This window comes from Protopterus annectens, chromosome 4.part1, assembly GCF_019279795.1.
Source record: "Protopterus annectens isolate FY-2018-M chromosome 4.part1, PAN1.0, whole genome shotgun sequence".
NCBI classification, from domain to species: Eukaryota; Metazoa; Chordata; order Ceratodontiformes; family Protopteridae; genus Protopterus; species Protopterus annectens.
In genome coordinates this window covers 766421857-766447886 of record NC_056734.1, presented here as the reverse complement: position 1 = coordinate 766447886, position 26030 = coordinate 766421857, and the positions used below count along the sequence as shown (strand labels likewise).

At 37.7% G+C, this 26030-nt stretch overlaps 1 protein-coding gene across 1 annotated transcript in view; it reads left to right on the top strand.

Annotated features, from left to right (window-relative positions):
- MME (membrane metalloendopeptidase) overlaps nt 1-26030 on the top strand; it is a 1194620-nt gene that overhangs the window by 840158 nt on the left and 328432 nt on the right. The window contains exon 12 of the mRNA XM_044070514.1: nt 19961-20089. Coding sequence (XP_043926449.1) covers nt 19961-20089 — 129 coding nt within the window. The remainder of the gene's footprint in view (nt 1-19960; nt 20090-26030) is intronic.

The window sequence follows — 26030 nt, the reverse complement described above, 5'->3', positions numbered from 1 at the left end:
TTCAGATGATTTGGGGAAGAAGAGAGACCTATACCTAGCAAACAGGGCCTTCCCGCACAGGAAAGGGACCCCCAGTACTGCTCATGGGTCTAAAAGAAACCCATGGTGGGCAGCACAGACTGGCCCAACAGAATCTGTCAGTGGCAGGGGAAGCCACTAGTCCAGGTACATGTCCAGGACCTAGGGTTAAATGTTTTGAATGCAACCAGCGGGGCCATGTTGCATACAGATGTCCACGGAGGCAAGGTGGGGAACAAAAGGTTGAGAGAGCCAGTAAGTGGGAAACACAAAATGCCAATAGCAGGTTGTCTTGAGACAACAAGGGTATCAAACTACCACAAGAGGTTATATCCTATTGTAGTGAATGGCAAAGAGGCCATTGCTAAGAGAGAGAGAGCCTCTGACATAACTATTGTAAAGCCTGCAATGGTTACAGAGGAGCACTATTTGCCTGGGCAGTCTACTCCACTCAGAGCTTTAGGACAGACCCCATTCCAAATACCTTTGGCTAAAGTTTACCTTGACTGGGAGGGTGGAAAAGGAAACCTGCAAGTAGGTGTTTGAAGATGTCCCTGTAGATGTCCTGATAGGGAATGATTTTGATAATACAGTACCATGCGCTCACGCAGTTGCACACAGTCAGGTTTGGAGACAAGCATGTGAGTCTGGTAGCCTGGGGCAGACCCAAACAGACTGAATACTTACAGCCAGGACTGGTGAGGTGGTTACTTCAGGGAGGAAGCTGTGCTGTAGCAGTGAGACTGAAGGTGAGCCACAGCTGCTTGTGGGTACTGACGTTCCCTTGGACAGAGGGACTGCAAAGGTAGAGGTGAGTAGTAGGCACCACTGTCAGAGAATGTCAGACTTCCTGTGGAAGGGGAGCTGGGAAGGGTTACAAAGAGAGCTGAGACAAGCTCAGCTCTCAGACCCTCCATTGCAAGGCCTGAGGCAGGTAGCTAGTGAACCACCTGATTCTCAAGGGAAGGGGGAATCTGTATACTGGGACAAAGGGTTACTGTATAGAGAGTTGACCCCTGAGGGAGTGCTAGAAGGTGAGAGGGTACAGCAGTTGGTAGTGCCTAGAGCCTACCATCTGGCACTTCTAGCCATAGCCTTTTTTCTTCCCTTTGCAGGTCATATGGGCATAAAATGTACAAAGAGATGTATTATGCAGAACTTCTATTGGCTTGGAATTTCCAGAGATGTAACAGGGTACTGCAGGACCTGTGAGCAGTGCCAAAAGGTAAGCAAGGCAGGAGACAAGATGAGAGGTCCTTTGATGCCTTTGCCTGTGATTGAGGAGCCATTTCAGAGGGTAGCTATTGGATATTGTGGGGCCTCTGAGTACCCCAAATTCCACAGGGAAAAACTATATCCTAGTGGTAGTGGATTATGCTACACGATACCCTGAGGCAGTGGCTCTGTCCTCCATTGAGGCAGAAAAGGTGGCAAATGCTTTGTTAGAGATTTTCAGCAGGGTAGGCTTCTCAAAAGAAATGCTGACTGACAGAGGTGCCAATTTCATGTCGGACGTGCTGGCTTGTTTGTGGGAAGTCCTGTGGGGAGAAACACCTGAAGACCACCCCTTACCATCCCCAGACTAATGGTCTTGTTGAGAGGCTAAATTCTACAATCAAGTCCATGCTACTGGCATTTGCAGACCAGTTTAAGAGGGAGTGGGACAAATATTTGCCCCATGTGTTTGCTTACAGAGAAGTTCCCCAGCAGTCCACAGATTTTTTCACCCTTTGAGTTGCTGTATGGGCATAGGGTGAGGGGACCTCTAGATTTAATTTGAGATGAGTGGGAAGGTGAATGTGAATCTCACCAAGAGTCTGTTATGGCATATGTCCTAAACCTCAGGACAAGGCTCAGGGAACTCATGGGCTTAGCCCAGGAGAACCTGGCAGAAGTCCAACAACAGAAAAAGGTGTGGTATGACAGGAATGCTCAAGCTAGAGAGTATGCTGTGGGGCAGCATGTAATGGTTCTCATTCCTGTCAGACACAACAAGCTTCAAGCAGCTTGGGAGGAACTCTACAAGGTGGTAAGAAAGGTAAGGGATGTTAACTACATGGTGAAACTGCTAGGCAGACAGCAGGGACACAAATTGTACCATGTTAACATGATGAAACCATGATAGGGAGGCCCTTGTGCTGAGCATTTGCATTGGATTGCAGGAGGAGTCTGAGGGAGATCTGGTGACTGATCTCCTTAGTGAGGCTTGAACTGACACCTCAGTGGAAGGGATAGCCATGTCCCAGCAGCTATCTCCTACCCAAGTTCGAGAAATCCGAGCCGTGTTACAAGAGTTTGAGGACATGTTCACTGGGAAACCAGGGTGAACCCACCTGGTGCAGCACCAGGTGGATACAGGACCCCAAAGGCCTATTAGGCAGGTCCCTTATAGGGTGCCTGAGAGGTTCAAAACAAACTCTGAGGGTGGAGATACAGGAGATGTTGGAACTATGGGTGATTCAAGATTCCAACAGTCCCTGGGCCTCCCCAGTGGTGCTGGTGCCAAAGAAGGATGGCGGTACCAGGTTCTGTGTGGACTACAGGAAATTAAATAGTCACACAGTCAGATGCTTACCCTATGCCTAGGACAGATGAGGCCCTAGATCAGCTGGGTGGAGCTAAGTATCTTACAAACATTGATCTTACCAAGGGTTAAGGGCAGGTGCCCTTGACTCCCAGAGCTAAAGAGAAGTTAGTCTTTGTGGCTCCTTTTGGCTTGTATGAGTTCACAAAGATGCCCTTTGGGATGAAAAATGCCCCAGTAACTTTCCAGTGGCTGGTAGATCATATCCTAGCAGGAGCAGGAGGGTTTTCTCCTGCTTACCTAGATGATATTGCCATCTACAGTCATTCTTGGCAAGAGCACCTTCAGCATGTCAGGGAGGTGCTGGGCAGACTACAGAGGGCAGGTTTGACCATTAAGCCCAGCAAATGTCAAGTGGGTATGGCAGAAGTCTCCTACCTGGGACATAAAGCAGGTGAGGGCATTCTTAGGGACAGCAGCATACTACAGAAAATTTGTCCCAAGTTGTAGTACCATAGCTGCTCCCCTCACAGACCTGACAAGGAAGAACAGAGCCAGCCAGCAAAATGCCAAGTTGCTAAGAATGGAACCTAGGGTTGCAAGCACGTGATATGTCAGTGCAGCACCGCAGTGGGATTAGCAATGCCAACGCAGATAGGCTGTCAAGACAGAGACTAGGGTAAGGTATACTCTGATAGACCTAACCCTCTCAAGCAGCGTTTCTCAAGGGTCACTTGAAAAATTAGCTTGAGTTCTCCAGGGGGGGGAGATGTGTGAAGACAGGTGAAGGCTACCAGCCAAGCCAGATAGAATCCTGTAGATAATTCTGTCATTTGTAAATATTAATATAAGCCACAGGCTTGTTCTCTTAAATGGGGAAAAAATGTTGGTAAATGTTAAACTTCAAAAATGTAACAACAGTGCACTCTGCTGTAAAAAAGCTAAGTCAAGCATTTTATGACCGTCTTTGATCCTTAAAGTTGGCTCTGATATGTCTGGATGAAGGAATTCTGCCTATAGTTTTGAGGCCAGAGTTAACAGCTAGAATTTGCATGTATAAATATCTTTATTGCTCTAGTTTCTGACCAGGTGTAAAGAATGTAAATATAGTTTCTGTTAGCCTGGGAACACCAGAGAAGTGTGAAGAATGATGTCATGTGAAGCAGCTCTGTGTTATCAATTTAAAGAGAGAATCAGAGAGCTCAGAGCATTTGTCTTGAACATCCAACTCACCACTCTGCCTATATCTTTATGCAAGTTATTTAGAACTGTGTTTTCTCTTAGAAGTAGTTGGGAAATAGGAAGATTAGACTAAGTGTTTTACTGTGATGTCAGAACTTTTCTGCGTTATTTTAAGTATTTTCTCTGATCTCTGAACTCTTCACTGGCACTGTGTAGTAAGATGTATTGTCCTGTATTTTTATTATTTATTATTAAATATTTTTAGACCTATCAACTGCAGCTGTTTTTTGTAGAGATCATTTAAACTCTGAGTGCATTGCATGTATATAGTGAGACTACCAAGTCACTCCAAATAAGTCTTGGTCACACTTACCATTTGAATAATAATATCGCACAGTAATAATTGGACATCCTTTTAAGGGCCTTTGAGTAGCTGATAAATATTAGCTGGGTGGTGGCAGTGATTTCTACTGTATAGTCTGGGTAAAAGGGGCACAGCTGGAGAACTTGTGCCAGCCTTCCCCAGGAGTGTATGTGTGGTTGTATTAACTGTAAAAAACTTCGGTCCCACCAATCAGCATTGTACGACACAAGGATCCATTCTGAGGAAGACCAGTGATTTGGTTGAAAGCGTTAAACTCTTGTTATTTTCGGCGTCCTTTTTATGTTGTGCACGATATATGTTAAATGTAGCAGGCTGATGTGTGGATTTATTTTCTCATATTGACCTGGCAGTCTTGTCCGTAATGTTAGTGGAAAGTTGGTCTGATGTTCGTTGTCAATGAATAAACTGTGAGTTACTTTACTTTCTCGTGGATCCTTGTGTCGTACAACGCTGATTGGTGGGACCGAAGTTTTTTACTGTTGGTATCGTTTTCCAATTATTTATTCTGGTTGTATTAACTCTTATCTCAATGTGTGTGTGTGTGTGTCAATGTCCGCTACTTGGGCAGAGACACAAAGCACTGGTTGGACAGAGAGGATGCTGAAGGTTTTAGCTTGCCCACCTGGCTGAGATCTGCACCCTATAGCTGTGCCAGTGGGGAGTCTTATTGGGGACCTGGAGAGAAAGGGAGAAACCAGCCCCAGACTGACTGTGATCTCTGTGTGCTCTTAAGGGAAATTGTACTTTACTGTGTGTGTATTTATTATCCTTTGCCTATATGGAGGCCCCTCACTGGTGAGAATTGAGGCTCCTTGATAGCTGGGCCTGGGCACGGACATCACATATGGTACAGAAACCTGGGCAGTAAAGGCAAAACAGTTGAAGCTAGAGGTGATAGAAATGAAGTGCCTGAAAAAGATGATAGGATGCACACTGTGGGACAGATGAAGAAATGAGGACATAAGAGCAGAAGCCAAAACGAACAGGAAAGTAAATTGCTCAATAAAAACAGCCAAAACCAAGAGAAATAGAGCAATTCCATCGAGGCATGACTCCACGTGTTTTCCACATGAACAAGCTTTATTAAAACACACTTTCTTCAGAATAAAACCATAAACGCTGTTATCACCACAGATGCATTTTCGTACTCTAACGACTTCCTCAGATGAAATAGAAATGCATACCTTTTACAGTTCTTCCCCTAAAATACCCTCCACTTAATTACTACTGCAATCCAATTGGTGTATATTCTTAATGTGGTCACATATACTTAATAGATGTTCAACCCTATAAAACTTTTTTTTAAAAAATCCTTTAAAACAGTTCTAAACACATACATAAATATATAAATATCCACAATACCTTATCTAAACTCTATTAGATATAAATAAATACAAATACAAATGGTTTCATACATGTTAAAAACCTTATAAAACAAACTATTCTTCCATACAATAGCACCATCTTTTGTCCAAAGATGGAATTAAAATCCTATACAGGTGCTTTTAAATAAATGGACCAAACAGTAGTGTTTACTTCTTCTTCTTCTTTCGGCTTTTCCCACTTAGGGGTCGCCACAGCGGATCACCTGTCCGCTCAACATCAGTGTTTACTAAGAGTAGTAAAAGACATACATTTTCTTTTTTCTCTTTTTGAACCAAAATAAATTATTGCACATACACTTTGATGTTGCAGTCCTTAGCTTTAAAACTAGGGCAAGTAGTATTACATTTTTTAAAAAGCAAAAGTTGTATTTATAAAGTTAATGTGCACAATTCCTATTATTCTTTAGACCAAAGGGATACATTTTTCCAGAATCACTAAAGCTTTGCAGCCCTTAACTTTAAGACAAGAGAAACTGCATCATTCAGACCTGGAAATCTAGTAGCTTCCAGGGATAGTTGCCAAAGTAATTCTTTGTATTCAATGGAAGTCTCCCATGAACCTCCTTTTATGTCCTTTGGAATTACTTCCAATACAAAGAATTTAAATTTTCCTTCTTGACAACTTATTGTATGTCTGTAAAGAGCATTTTTAGTACATTTTGTTCTAATTTCATAGTTATGCTCATAGATTCTGTTTTTTTTAATTTTCTTTCTGATTTACCTATATAGAATGCTTCACAATGGTCACAGAGCCTTATGTACACTATACCACTAGTGTCACAATTCGCATAGTCCCTACTACTAAGTCTATCCCTACTGCTAACCAGAATAGTGTCCCTCATGTAGATATATGGGCACTGGGAGCATTGTCCACATTTAAAGGTCCCTACTTTACCCTCTTTACACTTAAGGCCATCTTTTTTGCCTTCTAATATAGCCTTTAGACTTCTACCCCTTATTGTATGTACATCTTAAAGGGTTATCGAAAGTCTGATAGTTCACCAAATCTATTCCATTCCTCTTCTAACAATTTTCTTATTCTTACTGCATCTCCATTATAATCTGTCACAAATTTTCTTTCACCTTCAAAATTCGCTGTTTTAACCTTTTCCTTACTAAGCCCTGTTTTGTCACCCAAAATGGTTTTAAATCTATCCTGCCTTCCTTCTCTAACTTCTTTTTCTATGTTTTTTATAAATTTGTTGGGGTTACCTCTTTCTGTAAACATTTCCCTCAATATTTTACATGCTTGATCAAAATCACATTCTCTGGATGTCATACGACTACCCCTAGCATATTGTCCCTTAACAATTCCTTTTTTCTGGTGTAGGGGGTGTGCACTATTGTACGCTAAATATGAATTTGAGAAAGTTTCTTTCTGATAAATCTTTGAACTGAAAATACCTTCCCATTTCTTAACAGAAAAGTCCAGATATTCCAGTTCATCTTTATTAATCATGTATGTAAAATTTAAAAAATCAGTTGATTCTGATATATAGTGTAAAAATTCAAAAAACATGTTTTCAGAGCTTATCCATAAAAAACACATGTCATCCAGAGGTAGCGCTTGTACAGTTTCCAGCATTTTACATATTTGGAATTTATAATGTATTTTTCCTCCCAGATTGACTTGCCCCCATCGCTACTCCCTGCACTTGTTTAAAAAACTCCCCTTCATAATGTATAAAATTATTTTTTAAAACCATTTCCATCAAGGTTAAAATAAGATAATAATCTCCGTTATTAAACTTACCATACTTAGTTAGGGCTTCCTCAAACCATTTCATTCCTTCATCATACAGTATTGATGAGAATAAGTCTATTATGTCAATAGTTATAAAAATCATTCTGTCATCATATAACTCATTTGTTATACTATGTAATATGTCCCAAGAATCTCTTACTACACCCTGGCTTCCTAACGCCATGTCTTTGAGCTTAGTGTCCAACCATCTGGCCAAAGGTGCTGTTATAGATCCTTCTGAGGACACTATAGGCGTCATAGGTGGGTCTTCTATATCTTTGTGCACCTTTGGAATCCCAAAGATAGTTGGTATTTTTGGTTTTTCTACGTACAAAAACTTAAAAGTTTCTATACTTATTAGTCCTTCCAACATAAGTCATTTAAAATTAAGTAGATTTTTCTATTACCTATATTTATTTCATTAACTGAGACTCTGACGTATCTATTTGTATTCTCCAATATGTCCATCATCTTTCCTTCATACACCATTTGGTCCATAAGCACCGTCCCCCCTCCTTTATCCGGTCTCATCACCCTTAAGGTAGTGTCCCCTTTCATTTCATTTAATAATTTGTTTTCTACCTTTGTTATATTGTACCCTATCTTTGTCTTAGAAAGTTCGGATCTTATTTTTCTCTCCATTATTAACTCAATTTTTTTAATTGTGGGTGTAGGGGTGGGTTGAATGTGCTTTTCCTTCTTAATTCCTCCATACCTCATGAGTTTGTATTCTGTCCTTTAAAGAAAAGCTCAAAGTTTTTCTTCCTCAAAAATAATTTCAAGTCAGTTAGTACTTTACCTATATCCACTTTCCTTTTAGGTACAAATTTAAAACCTTTCGATAATAATGAGAAATGTGTTTCATTTATTTCCTTATTACTATAGTTATATATGTTGTACCCTTTATAACTATATTTGCTACCTTCAAAAACAATAGTTTCATCCACACTGGGAGTATTTACCTGTTCCACTGCTTGAACCTGTTGTTTTTGCTGTCCCCCCCCCCCCGTATCCCCCATACTGGTAGATTTTTGATAATTGTTCTTTATTCTTTCTGATCTCCGTAAAGGGGGATATTCTGAGGGGGTCATTAATATTTTCTATCTGTTCTCCTACTTCCTGCCCATCCGTATCCAAAAAAGGGGGCAGTCTCCAACCTTCTTCCTACCTACTATTATACTTTTTACTAATAGATAAGAGCAGAAGCCAAAGTAGCTCCAATTGCAGAAAAGATCAAAGAGAACAGATTACGGTGGTTTGGGCACATGTGCAGAAAAGCAGAAGACAATCTGTTGAGGAAGATTTGGTACAGACAGGAAGAAGATAAGAGGAAGCAAGGATGTCCAGCAAGGAGGTGGATGGATTGTGTGAAAGAAAATCTGTGACAGTCGGGCATGAGTGTCGAAGAAGGCACTGAATCAAGAGAGTTGGCGACAGTTAACACAATACCCCGACCCCATGAAGAAAAATGGGAAAAAGTGGTTTGATGATGATGATGCACACATACAACTCCTTGCAGCTGTGGTCCAAATACATTGGGTCGCATGTCAGTATTAATAAAACAATATCCACACACTTCATTATTAAGGTCTGTATATCAAAACACACTTCTGTCAGTGCCTCTACTATCAGTCAGTTTAATGCTGCATCCTGTGACAGTTGTACTGTACATGAATTTATCTGCACCAATTCCTGTTACTTAATCAGAGAAATTCAAAGTTTGATAGATATCCAAATTATGTAAACCAAATAAAAAATCAAACTGAGAAACTATGAAACGGTCACAGGACAAAACCAAGAGCGAACCTGCATTCACTAAATCAACTGTTATTTATTTGAAGCGCTTTTCGTGCACTCGATGAGTACACTTCATCAGAAAAACTAAACACATATACAAGTCAGGTTTATATAGACCAAACAGTCAAGTTTTCAATTAAACTTTCAAATAACCTGCCTTTCTTTTTCTTAAAGCTACAGTTATATAAGTAGCTCAAAGTGACATATAATGAACTCTTTACTCTAAAAAAAATATATATATAAGCTACCACTTAATAGTAACTAACCTAAAACTAAAATATTATAGCTACATATGTATGCATATAATATCAAATTATACACTTTATGTATATTAAAAATGGTATAACATACATTATGTAGATAAACTAACAATGCACAATGGTGCTTAATGCAAACATTTGTATCTGTATAACCTATGACTCCATAAAGTCAACAGTTGGTAGAACCCTTTAAAACCATGCGCATAAAAAAAGAAAGAAAAGATGATAATGATAATAATAATAATAATAAATAAAAAAAATAATAACAACAAAGTATAAAACAAATTTGTAAACATAAGGGCATCATCAGCGTTTCAAGCTCTTGAGTTTTACTACACTAGCAATTGAGCAGGATTCATTTAGACCAGGGAAATTATAAGCATTAAGCCTTATTTGCCATTCTAATTTCAATTCTTCCAACTGCAAACAAGCTGGACCACCTCTTTTAATTTGGTTAACCTGGTCAATGACTGCAAATTTAAAGCTATGATTACTACACTTTAGAATATGTTTGGCAAGTGCATTGTCTAATTTCATTCTACTAATAGCGTATTGATGTTCATACATCCTTTCACGGAGTTTACGCTCCATTTTGCCCACATAAAATGCGGAGCACCTTTGGCATTTAGCCACATAGACAACCATTCTAGTATTGCAGTTGAATCTAGCTTTAAATTTAATATGCTGGCCATTAACCATCAATGAATATAGATTGTCCACAAATTTACAATAATTACAGTCTTGGCATTTAAACATGCCAGTAATTTTAGGAGGTACCCTTTGTTGACGTTCAAGTAAGTTTTTAAGATTATAACCTCTCTTATATGTAACACTTGGGCCACCCCCCAATTTGACACAGATAGTGTGATTAATACCAAATAATTCCCAATTCTTCTTGATTACCTCAAAACACGACCGACTATGTATGTTGTATGTAGTTATCAAGCTGGGGACCTTCTGTGTCTCAATTTCATGCCCAACTATTGGAAAATTATCCATACTTTCAACCCTATTTTCAACAATGGGTATTTGCTTATCAACAAAGGTTGGTATATACCATTTGATCTTTTAAACTGAACCTCATTTATTAAATCATCTAATAAGGTAACCGGATAACCTCTGTGCAAAAACATTGATTTTAAAACTTGACATTCATGCACAAAGTTACTATCCTCACTCACAATTCGTGCTCGCACAAGTTGTCCTTTAATAACAGAACGCTTTTGATGGTATGGATGGCAGCTTGTAAAGTGCAAAAAGGAATTGGAATAAGTTCTTTTCCTATAAATAGTAGCTGTAATAATACCTAATCCCCTATTCTTTGTGAGCCATACATCCAAAAATGCTATAGATTCTGTATTAAAAGAAGCTGTAAATTGCAAAAATTGCGTGGATTCATTGAATGTTTGTAATATAGAATTACTGTTGACTACATCACCTTTAAGGAGAATGAAGATATCATCCAAAAAACGGGTATAATATACTATTTTCTCCTTAAGCCCAGAATTGTTGAAGATGTATTCAGCCTCCCAATATGCCATAGCAAGATTGGCTATACTAGCCCCACATGGGGAACCCATAGCTACTCCGACTTTTTGTAAATAAAAATTATCACCGAACATGAAAAAATTGTTGCTTAGAACAATTTCCATTAGGTCGGTAACTAATGATATCTCCCCAGGTGGAGCCCCTTCCTTCTGCAATTGGAGACTAACCCATTCTAAACCTAGCTCTTGAGGAATACAGGTATATAAGTCTTTAACATCGACCGTAAAAAAGTTGTAGTCCATCCTAAACTCCAAGTCATTTAGATTTTGAAGAAATGACCACGAATCTTTACATATCTGACTTTGGTTACATATTTTTGCAAAATTGAATCAACAACTTTTGCACAAACATAGGTGGGTGAACCCCTCCCATCAACTAAAGGTCTCAAAGGAGGGTTGACCTCGCTTTTATGTATCTTGGGAATGCCAAAGATACAAGGATATCTAGGATAAGATGTATATAAATAATTATAGATATTTTGTTATATTCTACCTTCAATGAACATATCCTCTATGTAACTCTTAATCTTATTGTATGCTCCATTAACTTCAGATCTAGAGCTTATAGCATAGACTGGATTGTCCAGTAGTGAATACATCCTCTCTTCATAGTCGATGTTATCGAACACTACAAGCCCCCACCTTTGTCAGGTTTGCAGATACTTATGTTCTGAGATTTTATATAATCCAAACACTGGATTTCAAATACGGTAGTATCAGTATTTCTGGTAGACTTCCTATTTTTTAATATCTGTCTAAAGTCCAATTCACAAAGCTGCTCAAAAGTTTGCAATAGTGGGTGTAAAGGAGGATTAAAAGTGCTAGAAATATAGAACTGGTCGCCATCAGAGACATTGGTACTTGCACCCATTATTAACAAAAAATTTAACTCCCTAGTAAACACCTTAAGTTCTATTACAGTCTTAACTAAGTCAAACTTTTGAGCTGGCACATAAGTGTAACCTTTAGACAGAAAATCCACAATATCTAATGGTATACAGGCAGACGAAAAGTTGTAAACCTTAAAATCACCTGTCCCATTAGTAATAATTCCCTCATCAGATAGACACATAATAATGTCATCAGTCCTAGAGCAAGGCAAAGAAATGTCAGGTAAATGATTATCAACTGGTAAACACAAGTTATTCATGTTCAAGTTTTGTGGATGTTCAGCCTCCGCTGGAAACTTTTCGGTTGGTAATTCTTCCGTTGTTTTGGTTTCGCACCCATATAATTGGCGGATTGAAAATTTTCATTATGCTTATTACTCATACTGGTGTTATTATTATTTGCATGAAGATGCAGTAATCTCTCACTTCTCCTTAACTCAGGTTGATTATCATAGTTGGTATTCGTCCGTTGAGGTATTTGTTGACAATTTGTTTCATTAGCTTGACCCCGAAAGTCCCCACATTGTTGTTGGTTACCAAGAACAACATTATTCTCAGTTACTGAAACATCACCTACTAAAGGATCACGCCAAACTTGAGCCACCGATGGCAAAGGATAAGCAATCCCTTCAGAGTAAGCTTTAATGTCACGATCAAGTTTTTTCACTTTATTATTTTTCAGTTTGGCCAGATACTGGTCAATACTAGAAAAAATATGTGCATACTCATATTTATACCTAAGGAATTGTTCGTCGAGTTTAATACTATTATCAAGTTCGGTCACTTTAGTAGATAATTCATCCACCCAAATGTTATAATGCTTAACCATCAGGTCCAATGACTCAAGACCCTGACGGTCAAATAAAACTAATAAGTCTCTATGAAAATCAGAATTTGCAACAAGCCCAGTTGGATACTGGTAATGTCCAAGTCCTTTAGGGACGATTTTCTGCTTCAAACATTCTCGAAAATATGATATTTCAAGTTGTAATTTTTTAACTTTAATTAAATAACCATCCAATGTTTTAAGCTTAAATACAATGTCATTCTTAATACTATCGTTACCTTTTTCACGTTGCTGGTCACCAATATTAGCAGATGGAATGCCAGAAAACGAAAAGTCCTCAGCCAGCCATTTATTAATTTCTGGCTGCCCGATCGTACAAGGTTCTCCGTTGGTATACGCACCAATTACTGCATCAGGGTTCTCTAAAACCACAACCCTTGGACTAGAATCAGTACGCAAAAGTTGTGTCTTGTTTATAGTAGTAACGTTGTTATCATTCACAACTCCTCTATTTGCAGCAGTATTACAAGGAGCAGCGTTACTAAAAGCATTCGGAGCTGGATTAAGTAAAATATCATTCTGCTTCTTCCTCTAATAATTTAACGTGTAATAATGCTTTGGACATTTTATTTGCAAAACTCGATTCCATTTTTCAGAGGCTTGATCGGCTGAATACTCTAGTCCAAGGGTTGTGGTTTTAGAGAACCCTGACACAGTAATTGGTGCGTATACCAACGGAGAACCTTGTACGATCGGGCAGCCAGAAATTAATAAATGGCTGGCTGAGGACTTTTCATTTTCTGGCATTCCATCTGCTAATATTGGTGACCAGCAACGTGAAAAAGGTAACGATAGTATTAAGAATGACATTGTCTTTAAGCTTAAAACCTTGGATGGTTATTTAATTAAAGTTAAAAAATTACAACTTGAAATATCATATTTTCGAGAATGTTTGAAGCAGAAAATCGTCCCTAAAGGACTTAGACATTACCAGTATCCAACTGGGCTTGTTGCAAATTCTGATTTTCATAGAGACTTATTAGTTTTATTTGACCGTCAGGTTCTTAAGTTATTGGACCTGATGGTTAAGCATTATAACATTTGGGTGGATGAATTATCTACTAAAGTGACCGAACTTGATAATAGTATTAAACTCTACGAACAATTCCTTGGGTATAAATATGAGTATGCACGTATTTTTTCTAGTATTGACCAGTATCTGGCCAAACTGCAAAATAATAAAGTGAAAAAACTTGATCGTGACATTAAAGCTTACTCTGAAGGGATTGCTTATCCTTTGCCATCGGTGGCTCAAGTTTGGCGTGATCCTTTAGTAGGTGATGTTTCAGTAACTGAGAATAATGTTGTTCTTGGTAACCAACAACAATGTGGGGACTTTTGGGGTCAAGCTAATGAAACAAATTGTCAACAAATACCTCAACGGACGAATACCAACTATGATAATCAACCTGAGTTAAGGAGAAGTGAGAGATTACAGCATCTTCATGCAAATAATAATAACACCAGTATGAGTAATAAGCATAATGAAAAATTTCAATCCGCCAATTATATGGGTGCGAAACCAAAACAACGGAAGAATTACCAACCGAAAACTTTTCAGCGGAGGCTGAACAGCCACAAAACTTGAACATGAATAACTTGTGTTTACCAGTTGATAATCATTTACCTGACATTTCTTTGCCTTGCTCTAGGACTGATGACATTATTATGCGTCTATCTGATGAGGGGGGAACAGACAAACAACCTACAATTATTACTAATGGGACAGGTGATTTTAAGGTTTACAACTTTTCGTCTGCCTGTATACCATTAGATAGTGTGGATTTTCTGTCTAAAGGTTACACTTATGTGCCATCTCAAAAGTTTGACTTGGTTAAGACTGTAAATAGACCTTAAGGTGTTTACTAGGAAGTTAAATTTTTTATTAATAATGGGTGCAAGTACCAATGTCTCTGATGGCGACCAGTTCTATATTTCTAGCACTTTTAATCCTCCTTTACATCCACTATTGCAAACTTTCGAGCAGCTTTGTGAATTGGACTTTAGACAGATATTAAAAAATAGGAAGTCTACCAGAAATACTGATACTACCGTATTTGAAATCCAGTGTTTGGATTATATAAAATCTCAGAACATACGTATCTGCAAACCTGACAAAGGTGGGGGGTTTGTAGTGTTCGATAACATCGACTATGAAGAGAGGATGTATTCGCTACTGGACAATCCAGCCTATGCTATAAGCTCTAGATCTGAAGTTAATGGAGCATACAATAAGATTAAGAGTTACATAGAGGATATGTTCATTGAAGGTAGACTAGAACAACATATCTATAATTATTTATATACATCTTATCCTAGTTATCCTTGTATCTTTGGTATTCCCAAGATACATAAAAGCGAGGTCAGCCCTCCTTTGAGACCTTTAGTTGATGCATTCTATTGCAATCCTATTGCAGAAGGAAGGGGCTCCACCTGGGGAGATATCATTAGTTACCAACCTAATGGAAATTGTTCTAAACAACAATTTTTTCATGTTCGGTGATAATTTTTATTTACAAAAAGTCGGAGTAGCTATGGGGTTCCCCGTGTGGGGCTAGTATAGCCAATCTTGTTATGGCATATTGGGAGGCTGAATACGTCTTCAACAATTCTGGGCTTAAGGAGAAAATAGTATATTATATCCGTTTTTTTGATGATATCTTCATTCTCCTTAAAGGTGATGTAGTCAACAGTAATTCTATATTACAAACATTCAATGAATCCACGCAATTTTTGCAATTTACAGCTTCTTTTAATACAGAATCTATAGCATTTTTGGATGTATGGCTCACAAAGAATAGGGAATTAGGTATTATTACAGCTACTATTTATAGGAAAAGAACTTATTCCAATTCCTTTTTGCACTTTACAAGCTGCCATCCATACCATCAAAAGCGTTCTGTTATTAAAGGACAACTTGTGCGAGCAGCACGAATTGTGAGTGAGGATAGTGACTTTGTGCATGAATGTCAAGTTTTAAAATCAATGTTTTTGCACAGAGGTTATCCGGTTACCTTATTAGATGATTTAATAAATGAGGTTCAGTTTAAAAGATCAAATGGTATATACCAACCTTTGTTGCGTATTAAGCAAATACCCATTGTTGAAAATAGGGTTGAAAATATGGATAATTTTCCAATAGTTGGGCATGAAATTGAGACACAGAAGGTCCCCAGCTTGATAACTACATACAACATACATAGTCGGTCGTGTTTTGAGGTAATCAAGAAGAATTGGGAATTATTTGGTATTAATCACACTATCTGTGTCAAATTGGGGGGTGGCCCAAGTGTTACATATAAGAGAGGTTATAATCTTAAAAACTTACTTGAACGTCAACAAAGGGTACCTCCTAAAATTACTGGCATGTTTAAATGCCAAGACTGTAATTATTGTAAATTTGTGGACAATCTATATTCATTGATGGTTAATGGCCAGCATATTAAATTTAAAGTTAGATTCAACTGCAATACTAGAATGGTTGTTTATGTGGCTAAATGCCAAAGGTGCCCCGCATTTTATGTGGGCAAAATGGAGCGTAAACTCCGTGAAAGGATGTATGAACATCAATACGCTATTAGTAGAATGAAATTAGACAATGCACTTGCCAAACATATTCTAAAGTGTAGTAATCATAGCTTTAAATTTGCAGTCATTGACCAAGTTAACCAAACTAAAAGAGGTGGTCCAGCTTGTTTGCAGTTGGAAGAATTGGAATTAGAATGGCAAATAAGGCTTAATGCTTATAATTTCCCTGGTCTAAATGAATCCTGCTCAATTGCTAGTGTATTAAAACTCAAGAGCTTGAAACGCTGATGATGCCCTTATGTTTACAAATTTGTTTTATACTTTGTTGTTATTATTTTTTTTATTTATTATTATTATTATTATCATTATCATTTTTTCTTTCTTTTTTTATGCGCATGGTTTTAAAGGGTTCTATCAACTGTTGACTTTATGGAGTCATAGGTTATACAGATACAAATGTTTGCATTAAGCACCATTGTGCATTGTTAGTTTATCTACATAATGTATGTTATACCATTTTTAATATACATAAAGTGTATAATTTGATATTATATGCATACATATGTAGCTATAATATTTTAGTTTTAGGTTAGTTACTAGTAAGTGGTAGCTTATATATATATTTTTTTAGAGTAAAGAGTTCATTATATGTCACTTTGAGCTACTTATATAACTGTAGCTTTAAGAAAAAGAAAGGCAGGTTATTTGAAAGTTTAATTGAAAACTTGACTGTTTGGTCTATATAAACCTGACTTGTATATGTGTTTAGTTTTTCTGATGAAGTGTACTCATCGAGTGCACGAAAAGCGCTTCAAATAAATAACAGTTGATTTAGTGAATGCAGGTTCGCTCTTGGTTTTGTCCTGTGACCGTTTCATAGATATCCAAATTATGTTTTAGGTAAAATTTTAATACCTATTCAGAATTAATTTTTACTTTTTGATTCTAGATTTTCCCCAGCAATTGCATTTCTGTATATATTACATTTATTTACAGGCCTAGAATCACCATTACAACCTAGTCATGAACTATGGTATACAAGATATCCAGGTTTATTTCTGGTCATTATGGTTGACTCCTCCATTGTATATCTATTCAGTCTACAATGACTTGAATTTCACTGCCCTCTAATATTTATTCAGCTCAAATTTACTTATGAATTACTAGCCCTGGCCAGATGTCCATCTTTAATTCCTTATGTGTGACACAACATAACATGAGCTTAGATCCTTTGATAGTTGCCTAAATTATATCCCTAGATCAACAGCCAGACATGATGATGTTTTCTGTGCTAAGTTACCATTTGCTGTACTATATACACTGCTCATCAAAATGGCCTAGTATCAAAAAAGGGGGACCCATGCTGTTTATCAAGTAGGATCTAAAGACTCTCACTTATTTTCCTACATATTCAAAGACCTCTCAGTCCTAAACTGGATTATCAGTAAAGCTATTGTTGGTGGAAAATGTTAACATTTACTCAGGATCAGTTTATCTGCTCTCATTCACAAGTTTAATAGCCTGTTGTATTGTTCCTTGATTTATAAAGGCAACATTCTGCAAGGAAACCTCAGCTTGGACATGCTTAGGCTCTTTTACTCCAAACTTGAGGACTCTGCTGATGCTTTTAGTCTCTCTTAAACTATCTACTCTTCTACCCATCCAAATCCTACACCTTCTAAAGACTTCCTACTCTATGTACTTCTCACAGATTCCCATACATGCACTCTTCAGCACCTATCTTGGGTACAACCACATTGCTACTTTGGAGGGGGGAGTGGGTAGGGCATACAGCACCTATCTTGGGTACAACCATGTTTCTGCTTTGGAGGGGGGAGTGGGTAGGGCATACAAGAAAGAAAAAAAATGGATGCAGAGATAGCCAAACCCATGGACACCCTTAGAATCCACAGCTGACCCCCCAGCAATTCCAGAGCAAGTCCAGGGAGATAAGGAGATTAACTGGTACACCCACCATGGATGTGGGGGACTGGAGAGACAGGCAGGGAAAATGTCTGAAGAGGATCAAAAAAAGCTTGTACATGGCTTTTATTCTAAAACAGAGAAAAAATATTATAATATAATATATTATAAATATTTCACAGTTTCAAATCTCTGATTGCATACATATGAATATAGTACAATGACTTTAAAGACAAAGTTGTGGCAGTGTGCACAGGATGTAATGGTGAGTATTACACAAAACATTCAGGCACACACCACATGCAATAATGCATAACAATATAAATATATCCCTTTTTCTAGTATTTAATCTACCTCATACCTGTAATTGCACCTTACACACTCCTGCACCTAATGCAAAAAGATTCAGGATTTTTGAAAATTTTGTCAATAAAATCCAAAACCATCAGTCACTCTTGATGAAGCTTCCAATCACATACATAAACACACACACATGTACATACATATATGAGGAGCTGCTTAATTAAGCTGTGCTAAACACTTTATCAACTTTCTGATGGAGAAAAATAAGTTGTCTTTTTCCCTGAATGTGCAGCATAATCCAAGTCATGGAATACACTCCATGTATTACAGTGTGGTCATAACTGAATAAATGATATATAAATATATATATATATATATATATATATATATATATTTATATATATATATATACTCACACCAACTCCAAGATCACACAACAGTGGGCAAAGAACAACACAGCAGTCCACACTTTACAGCTATTCTGAAACAGAAGTGACGGCACCCTGCAATGAACTGGCAGCTTGTTTTGGAGTTTTGTTTATATAAAGTGCCTCCCCCCTTGTAATTGTATATCTATGTAAATGCATGTCAAACTGTCGACTTTTAAACATGATGTGTATGTTTTATCAAAAGGCTACAATATTGAATGGTGAGAACATTGATATTCCATAGGCTTCATGAGGTTTGTTTGGATAAATATTTTTAATTATTATTAATGTTGTAGCTTTCAGATGCAAGTTAAATTTTGAGCTTTAAGAGTAGAAGTGTGTTTGATTAGGGTAATGGCTGTGTAAGGGGATAGTGTTTGCATGTACATGGTTATGTTGGTGTGTCTAAGTGTCGTGTAGAAAGTGCTTTTTTTTTTCTTTTTAAGATAGTGTATGTGTACATTTTGTGGTCAGGTTAGGGCTAGAACCCATTAGTAAGGTGAGACAACTCATGCATGCCAACCTCAGCTTATCACTCCTCTTGCCTACACCGATCCCACACTTTACATTATGAAAAGGGCTTTTCCTATCAATATCACTGTTCTTACTAAGTATATCTGAAGATTGTGTTAGGGTATAGGATTCCTTTTTTTTTTTTTGTTTGCTTTCAGAAAAGGAAAATGTTTGTTTTTCTTCAATTAGTTTAGGTCTAATGTCTGTATTTTTCTTTTCATTTTGACCTTTATTTTCAGTGCTTTGTTTATCAATATTTTTAAAAGTCAAAATTAGTTAAGAAAATGCATAGATTAAAACCTACACATGAGGGGAATCAAATAAGATCAAATGCAGTTTTAGTTGCCATCTCTTAATTTAATTTGGTTGACTAAGCAGATGGGCAACTTGTGCCAGGCTGGGGAATGTGCCTTTTCCCCATTATTGTTCATATCAGAACTGGCATAATGAATAACCACACTAAATCATTGCATTTCATTGGTGGATATGAAGTAGAAATAAATATTTGTCAGATGTTTTCCTAGTACAACGCTTTTACGCAGGGTGTTAATTTTTTGAAATACATCTACTATTATCTGCACTGAACATTAATAATACTCATTAAATTTCTGCATGTCATTGTCTGATGGTTTTAGTTTAACTACTTTAAGAAACTGAAATTTCTCCTCATTGTTTCACTAAAACAGGCACTTTATGGAACATCATCAGATCCTGCTATTTGGCGTTACTGTGGAAACTATGTGAATAGTAACATGAGAAATGCTGTTGGAAGATTATATATAGATGAAGCATTTTCTGGAAAAAGCAAAGACATGGTAACAGCCTGCTGTTAATCTGTTCTTAAACCACATTACATTTGTATTAAATGCATACCTCAATGACTTGTTAATGTATGGAATAGGATGAGAATGTCCATCTGGCATTTCTACAAATGATAGATTAGTTTATTTCCCTTTCTCTTCATTTCTTTTATACGGACTGTCTGGGAATACAAACTCTGGTATCACTCCAAAGCTATGCAGTGACATATTAAGTATGTGTGTGAGTGAGCTTAAATATGGTTAGTGTCATAAGGAGTGCCAGGATAATGTACTGTACCTGAAACTGATGACCATGTTATCTAGATTTCTTCATGTACATTTTAGCTCATTAATCTAAAAGCAATGCTAACTTTTATTGGCAAAATTAATGTGCTGTATTGTAAAAAGTAACTGAAGGAGAAATTTGACCCCTTAAGAGCACCTTTAAATGATCTGTGAACCTTTGACAGAACAATATTAGAAAAAGAGTGGTCTGGGGCCATGTCTTGGCATGGTGCTGAGATGAGTCTTGTAGCCTGTTTGGCTTCTACCTAGAAAAACTTTGTAGAACCATTTTGTGACTTCACTACTAAGAAGGCAAAGGGAGAAGCTAAGTGCAGTCACACTGAGATGATAAACAGAAGCAGAACACATTAGGATTGCATAGACTTTGGCAAAGGAATATGGCTTTTCAGGTATGGAATCTGACCTTCTGGTGATGGAGTCAAAGTTTTTGAGAAAGATTAAAACTCATTTAACTGGATGAGGTTTATACGGTCTGTCTGATCACTATTAGCTCTAGAATCAGATTTCTCATTTAAGGTGATGTTATATCTTCTAATTTGAAGTTCTCTATTGGAAAAGACCCAGGACACGTGTGGAAACTCTAAATCTCCAGATCAATGTTATGTTGTTTGGGTCCATAATAATGTATAAGACGGCTATTGCAGTACATCTAAACTACAGAAAAGAAGTCTCTGGCTATTTGCACAAATTTTTCCATCCATTACTCTAAAAATTCATCCTTCTTGGAGACAATGCAAGTGGTGCATAATAGAGTACCACCTAATGACTTTGTAGCTCTACTAATAGACTTCAGTGCTCACAAGAGAAAGGACAGAGAAACCTGGAGTAGTGATTAGGAGCAATAAATTGCTTGACTTGAAGTCATGAATTGATAGCTACTCATGGGTTATCCCTAATGAACAGCATGTAGTTTACATCACAGCACATTAGGCCAAACATTGACAATCGGCTCTGCAGTCATGACATCATATATAACAGCTTATGTTTTTGATACCATGTTAGAGAAGCATTGAACTGACAGCGCGTTAGCCCAGGCAGCCAAGATGGTGATTGGCCAGGTCCAAGAGCCCATACTTTATCAACCAGTCTGCAGCTGATTTCAGGATAGCTTCATGCCAACTTCCTGTAGTTCCAGCTGAAAGTGTTAGGCAGGCTTATGAGTGTCCCAGCTCCAAGCAGGTCTCTCTTGCTTTAGACCTGCTGCACACAGATACCCCATAATGTCAGCACCTGCTGTTACTTCACATTCAGATGGGCCATACAATGAGCTGTAAGACTGCAGACTTGTGGTTTTCTCAAGCTCTAACTTAACAGCTTATTTATAAGAGCTGGCAAAGCATATTTTCTGCTACTGGTAGCAAAACATTTTTTTTTTCAATATTTGCAAATGATGTTTTATAGTCACGTGTTTTTTTTTTTTTTTTTTTTTTTTTTTTACAGTAAAAGGACTGCTGAGAAATAAAAGATTTATATTTGCGTGTGCCCTGTGCAGTACATTTATTAAGTCCATGTTTCTGCTCATATAACCTGACAAGCCTCAGCTTTATTCATTTAGTCATGATAATACGTTATGAAATTCATAACCGTGTAGGATATTGGAGAAAAAATACTTGATGAATGTATTAATGCTACACTTCAGAATAGACAGTAGCAACATACATCAACAATACATGATTTAAACTGCAATTATTTTGATATGCATTTATATTGGACAGTGCAGTGGTGCAGCAGTAGCGTTGTTGCCTAACAGCAAGAGGTTCTCTGGTTCGATTCTCATCTGGGGTGCCTTCTGTGTAGAGTTTGCATGCCCTTCCTGCATTCGTGTGGGTTTCCTCCAGGTGCTCTGGTTTCCTCTCACATTACAAAGACATACATCTGGAATGTTTCTCCTCAGGCCTCTGCTGAAAATTGGCTTCATTCCAAGTCACATACAAAATTAACAAAACATACTTGTTAAAAGACATACATATTAACCGATGTAAGAAGATGCTACAACATTAAGTTCAAGAAGCAGTTTACAATGTAAAAACATTGATGGAAAAATGGAATTCTGCTTAATAGAGCTTTTCGTATAAGATGTGTAATAATGACTCAGATGACTTATGCTACGGGGATAGCAGCATGTCATTATATAGAAAAATAAGAAGACATTAGAAAAAGCAAGTGAGAATAGCTGTAGGAAAGGATACCTTGGAAAGAGGGCAGGGGAAAGTGAGAGAGGCATGCAGAGGGAAGAGGACTAGAAAGACAAAGTGTGAGAGAGATGCAAAGAGAAGAGAGAACTAGGATGAATGAGAGGCAGTATGTAAAGGGAATTACAGGACAAGATAAGGAAGGATGAAATAAGTATAAAAGGGTGTAAGAAGGTGGCAGGTTTCATTTAACGGGACCTAAGTGAGTGTAGCTGCACTTTGGATGAAGAGATTTTCCTTGAGCTGTTGTCTGAAGTCCAAGTACTTTTGGATGTCTCTGACTGATAGAGGAATGGAGTCCCATAGTTTAGGTGCCTGGATGGAGGACGCATGGTCAGTGCAATGAAGTTTAGTTTTTAGAGGTAGTAGGGTGGATTGAGATTCAGAGATACCACCTGAGATTATACACACACGGGATTTGGTGAACTAAGTTTATGACTGAGAGAAAAAGATGCCTCAGGAGAAAGGAGTTTGTAAATTAGTGCTAATAGTAGGAGGTTGGCTCTCAAATGTACTGGGAGCCATTTAACTTTGGCAAGAGTTAGACAGTGGTATTCATTAATGGAGGAGTTAGTAATGAACCAGCAGATTTTTTTGGAGATGGATTGCAAGGTGGTGACATTTTTCTCTGAGGCTGCAGCTGTTATGGGTAGTCCATATTCAAGTTGTATATTCCTTTGCCTTTCGCAGCTTTGTCTGGCTTAAACAGCAGAGACAATAGCTTGTTTGTCCATAACTGTAGTGTGTTGTTATTTTTGTGTGTGCTCTGAATGTAAAGTTGAAAGTTAAATGATTGGTCTAGCCAAATGCCAAGATATTTTAAGGATGTGGTAACTTTTATGGTGGTATTGTTAACATCTTTAAGATTAGTTGGGTGATTTTGCTATTTTTTTTTTGGTGGGGGGGGGTTGATTGATTCCAAATAGCATTGCTTTTTTGGAGGGATTGAGTATAATTACTGGCCTATTAACCATTGGTTGAGGGTTTGAAGGTCATCTTGGATAATAGAATGGGGTTTATTTGATCTGTAGATGGCCATGCCATCTGCATAAAAAATTAGAGGTACCCGAGGGTGATCAAATTGGAGTTTGTTGATAAATATGTAAACAATATGAAAAAACACCACGACCACTGGATGCCTTAGAGACTTCTAAAAAAAAAATAAGGAAACTCCAAAATAGCGTCAAACAATTTTATTATGCGTTCGTCAACCAGACCTCAGAATAAAATCACTAGGGTATATATACCCCTCCCTTTTGTTTTCTGTTATTGAGTGTGTGCCACATGATTTGAGAGAGGGGAGTTACAAAAATAAATTGGAAATGGTAGAAGCAAAATGACAAATAAAATTGTGCCTACGAACCACCAGGTTTAAATGAAAATATTAATATTAAATGTGTTTTGAAAGACAAAAGATTGAAAGTGTAATATTAAAGGGATTTCTATTTATTTTTATTGATTCTAATAAAATTAGTGTTATTTGTACTTTGTCTTAATTGGTTAATTGTTTTATTAATTAGGTTTTTATAAAAAGAGGGGTATATACCCTAGTGATTTTATACTGAAGAAGTCTGGTTGATGAAAGCGTAATAAAATTATTTGATGCTATTTTGGAGTTTCCTTATTGTTTTTATAAGTTTTTAGAAGTCTCTAATGCATCCAGTGGTCGTGGTGTTTTTTTGTGTTTTTGGAGTATTCATTTCCACCTTCGTGTGTTTTTTGATTAAATATGTAAAAATAGCAGAGTGGCTACAATAAGACCATGGGGGGACTCCTTTCATAAGAGCAGCTATTTCATAGATGGTGGCACATACCTTCACCTTGAAGGATATATTGGTGAGGAAATCTACAAACCAAGATTTTGCATTGTCACTAATGCCTGTTTCAGTTATCATCAATTAGGTCAAAGGCTTTTGTGAGGTCAATAATATAAAATGAGAGGACATGAAAGTCCGAGTGTTTGTTACAGTAGAAGTATCATCTCCTTCACTTTGGGTCTAGAAACAAAAAATCTTTGCAGACGTTTTCAGGGTTGTGTCTTGCATAGTATGGCAATTCTATAAATCCAAATGATGCTCAGATATAACATTTATTGGAAATGTCAGGAAATCTCTTAATACAAATTGTTGTACACATTAATTTTATGCTGCATTTGTCAACACAAACTTGATCAAAAAATCTCATACCATTTATCAAGATCGCATGCTGTTTCACAGAATTAGTTTATAAAAACTATATTTTACATATTTAAGTTATAGCTAAACTATTACACAAATTGTAGCCTTTTATTATCATGCCAATAGTTTCATTTTCCTTGTTTTTGCATATCTGTATTAACAAACATCTCTCCTAAATGACCGTAATGATATAGGTTCATAGGTATATATTAGGGTAATGGCCCTGGAGTCTTTACAAGCCTAGCCCATAGGATTACCCTGGCATTGTGCCACCCGACCTTAGTTCCTAGTGCCTCTGTCAAGGAGAGCCACTGGAGTGATTCGCCGGGGTGAATTTTCTATTTCCCATCCACTCAAGATTTCTCTTGGAGGGCCAGTGAGGTTCTCTGCTTGACATGTATGGGAAGTCTGTCCCATAGCATGGGCAGTCTCTGGTTTACGAACCTGTCCTCCAGCTTGTTTTGTTGATTGTGGTAATGAGTTTGAGGTCTCTGGAGCGTGTGGTGTGGTGGGATTGAGATTTATTTAGATGTAGCATTTCTAACATTGCTGGGTTAGACATGGCTTTGTAAGTCAAGCAGAGATCGCCTCTAAGTAGGCAATATGAGACAAAGAATAGTTGGAGTTTCTTGAGTCTGTCCATATAGGACAAGTGTTTTAAGGCCTATGATCCTCTTTGTGAGGTAATTTTGCAGCCTCTCCAGTTGTTGCTGGTGTCTAGTGAGGTACATGCCAAATGGGGCATTTTTCTTGATGATTGGCCTAATGAGGGAAGAGTTGAGGGAGACAATGACCTCTTTCTTCCTGGATGCAAAACCCTTAGTAATGAGATGTGCCACATAGAAGGACTTTCTGACGATAGTGGCAACGTGGTTGTCAAAAGAGAGGTTGCTGTCGACCTGTGTTCTCAGATCTCTTATAATGCCTTCTGTGTTCAGTGGACTACCATTAATGTGGTAATTCAAGGGAACCAAGTTTTTCCCAAGGGGGATGATGACACATTCTTTGGCATTGAGCTTAAGGCTGTGGTTCTGACACCAGTCGTTGGTCTCAGTGAGGCCTTTCTGTAGGATATCAACATCACTTGGGGAGTTAATAATAGCTCCCAACGTACAATCGTCTGCGAACTTTGTCAGCCAGAGTCCCTTCATGTTGGCCTGGACTTCAGAGAAGTAGATACCAAACAGGAGAGGACCCAGGACCCCGAACCCTGTGTGACTCCACTCATGACTGCTACTTTCACACTGTGGGTTCTATTTGCGAGCCAGTTTGCAACCCGCC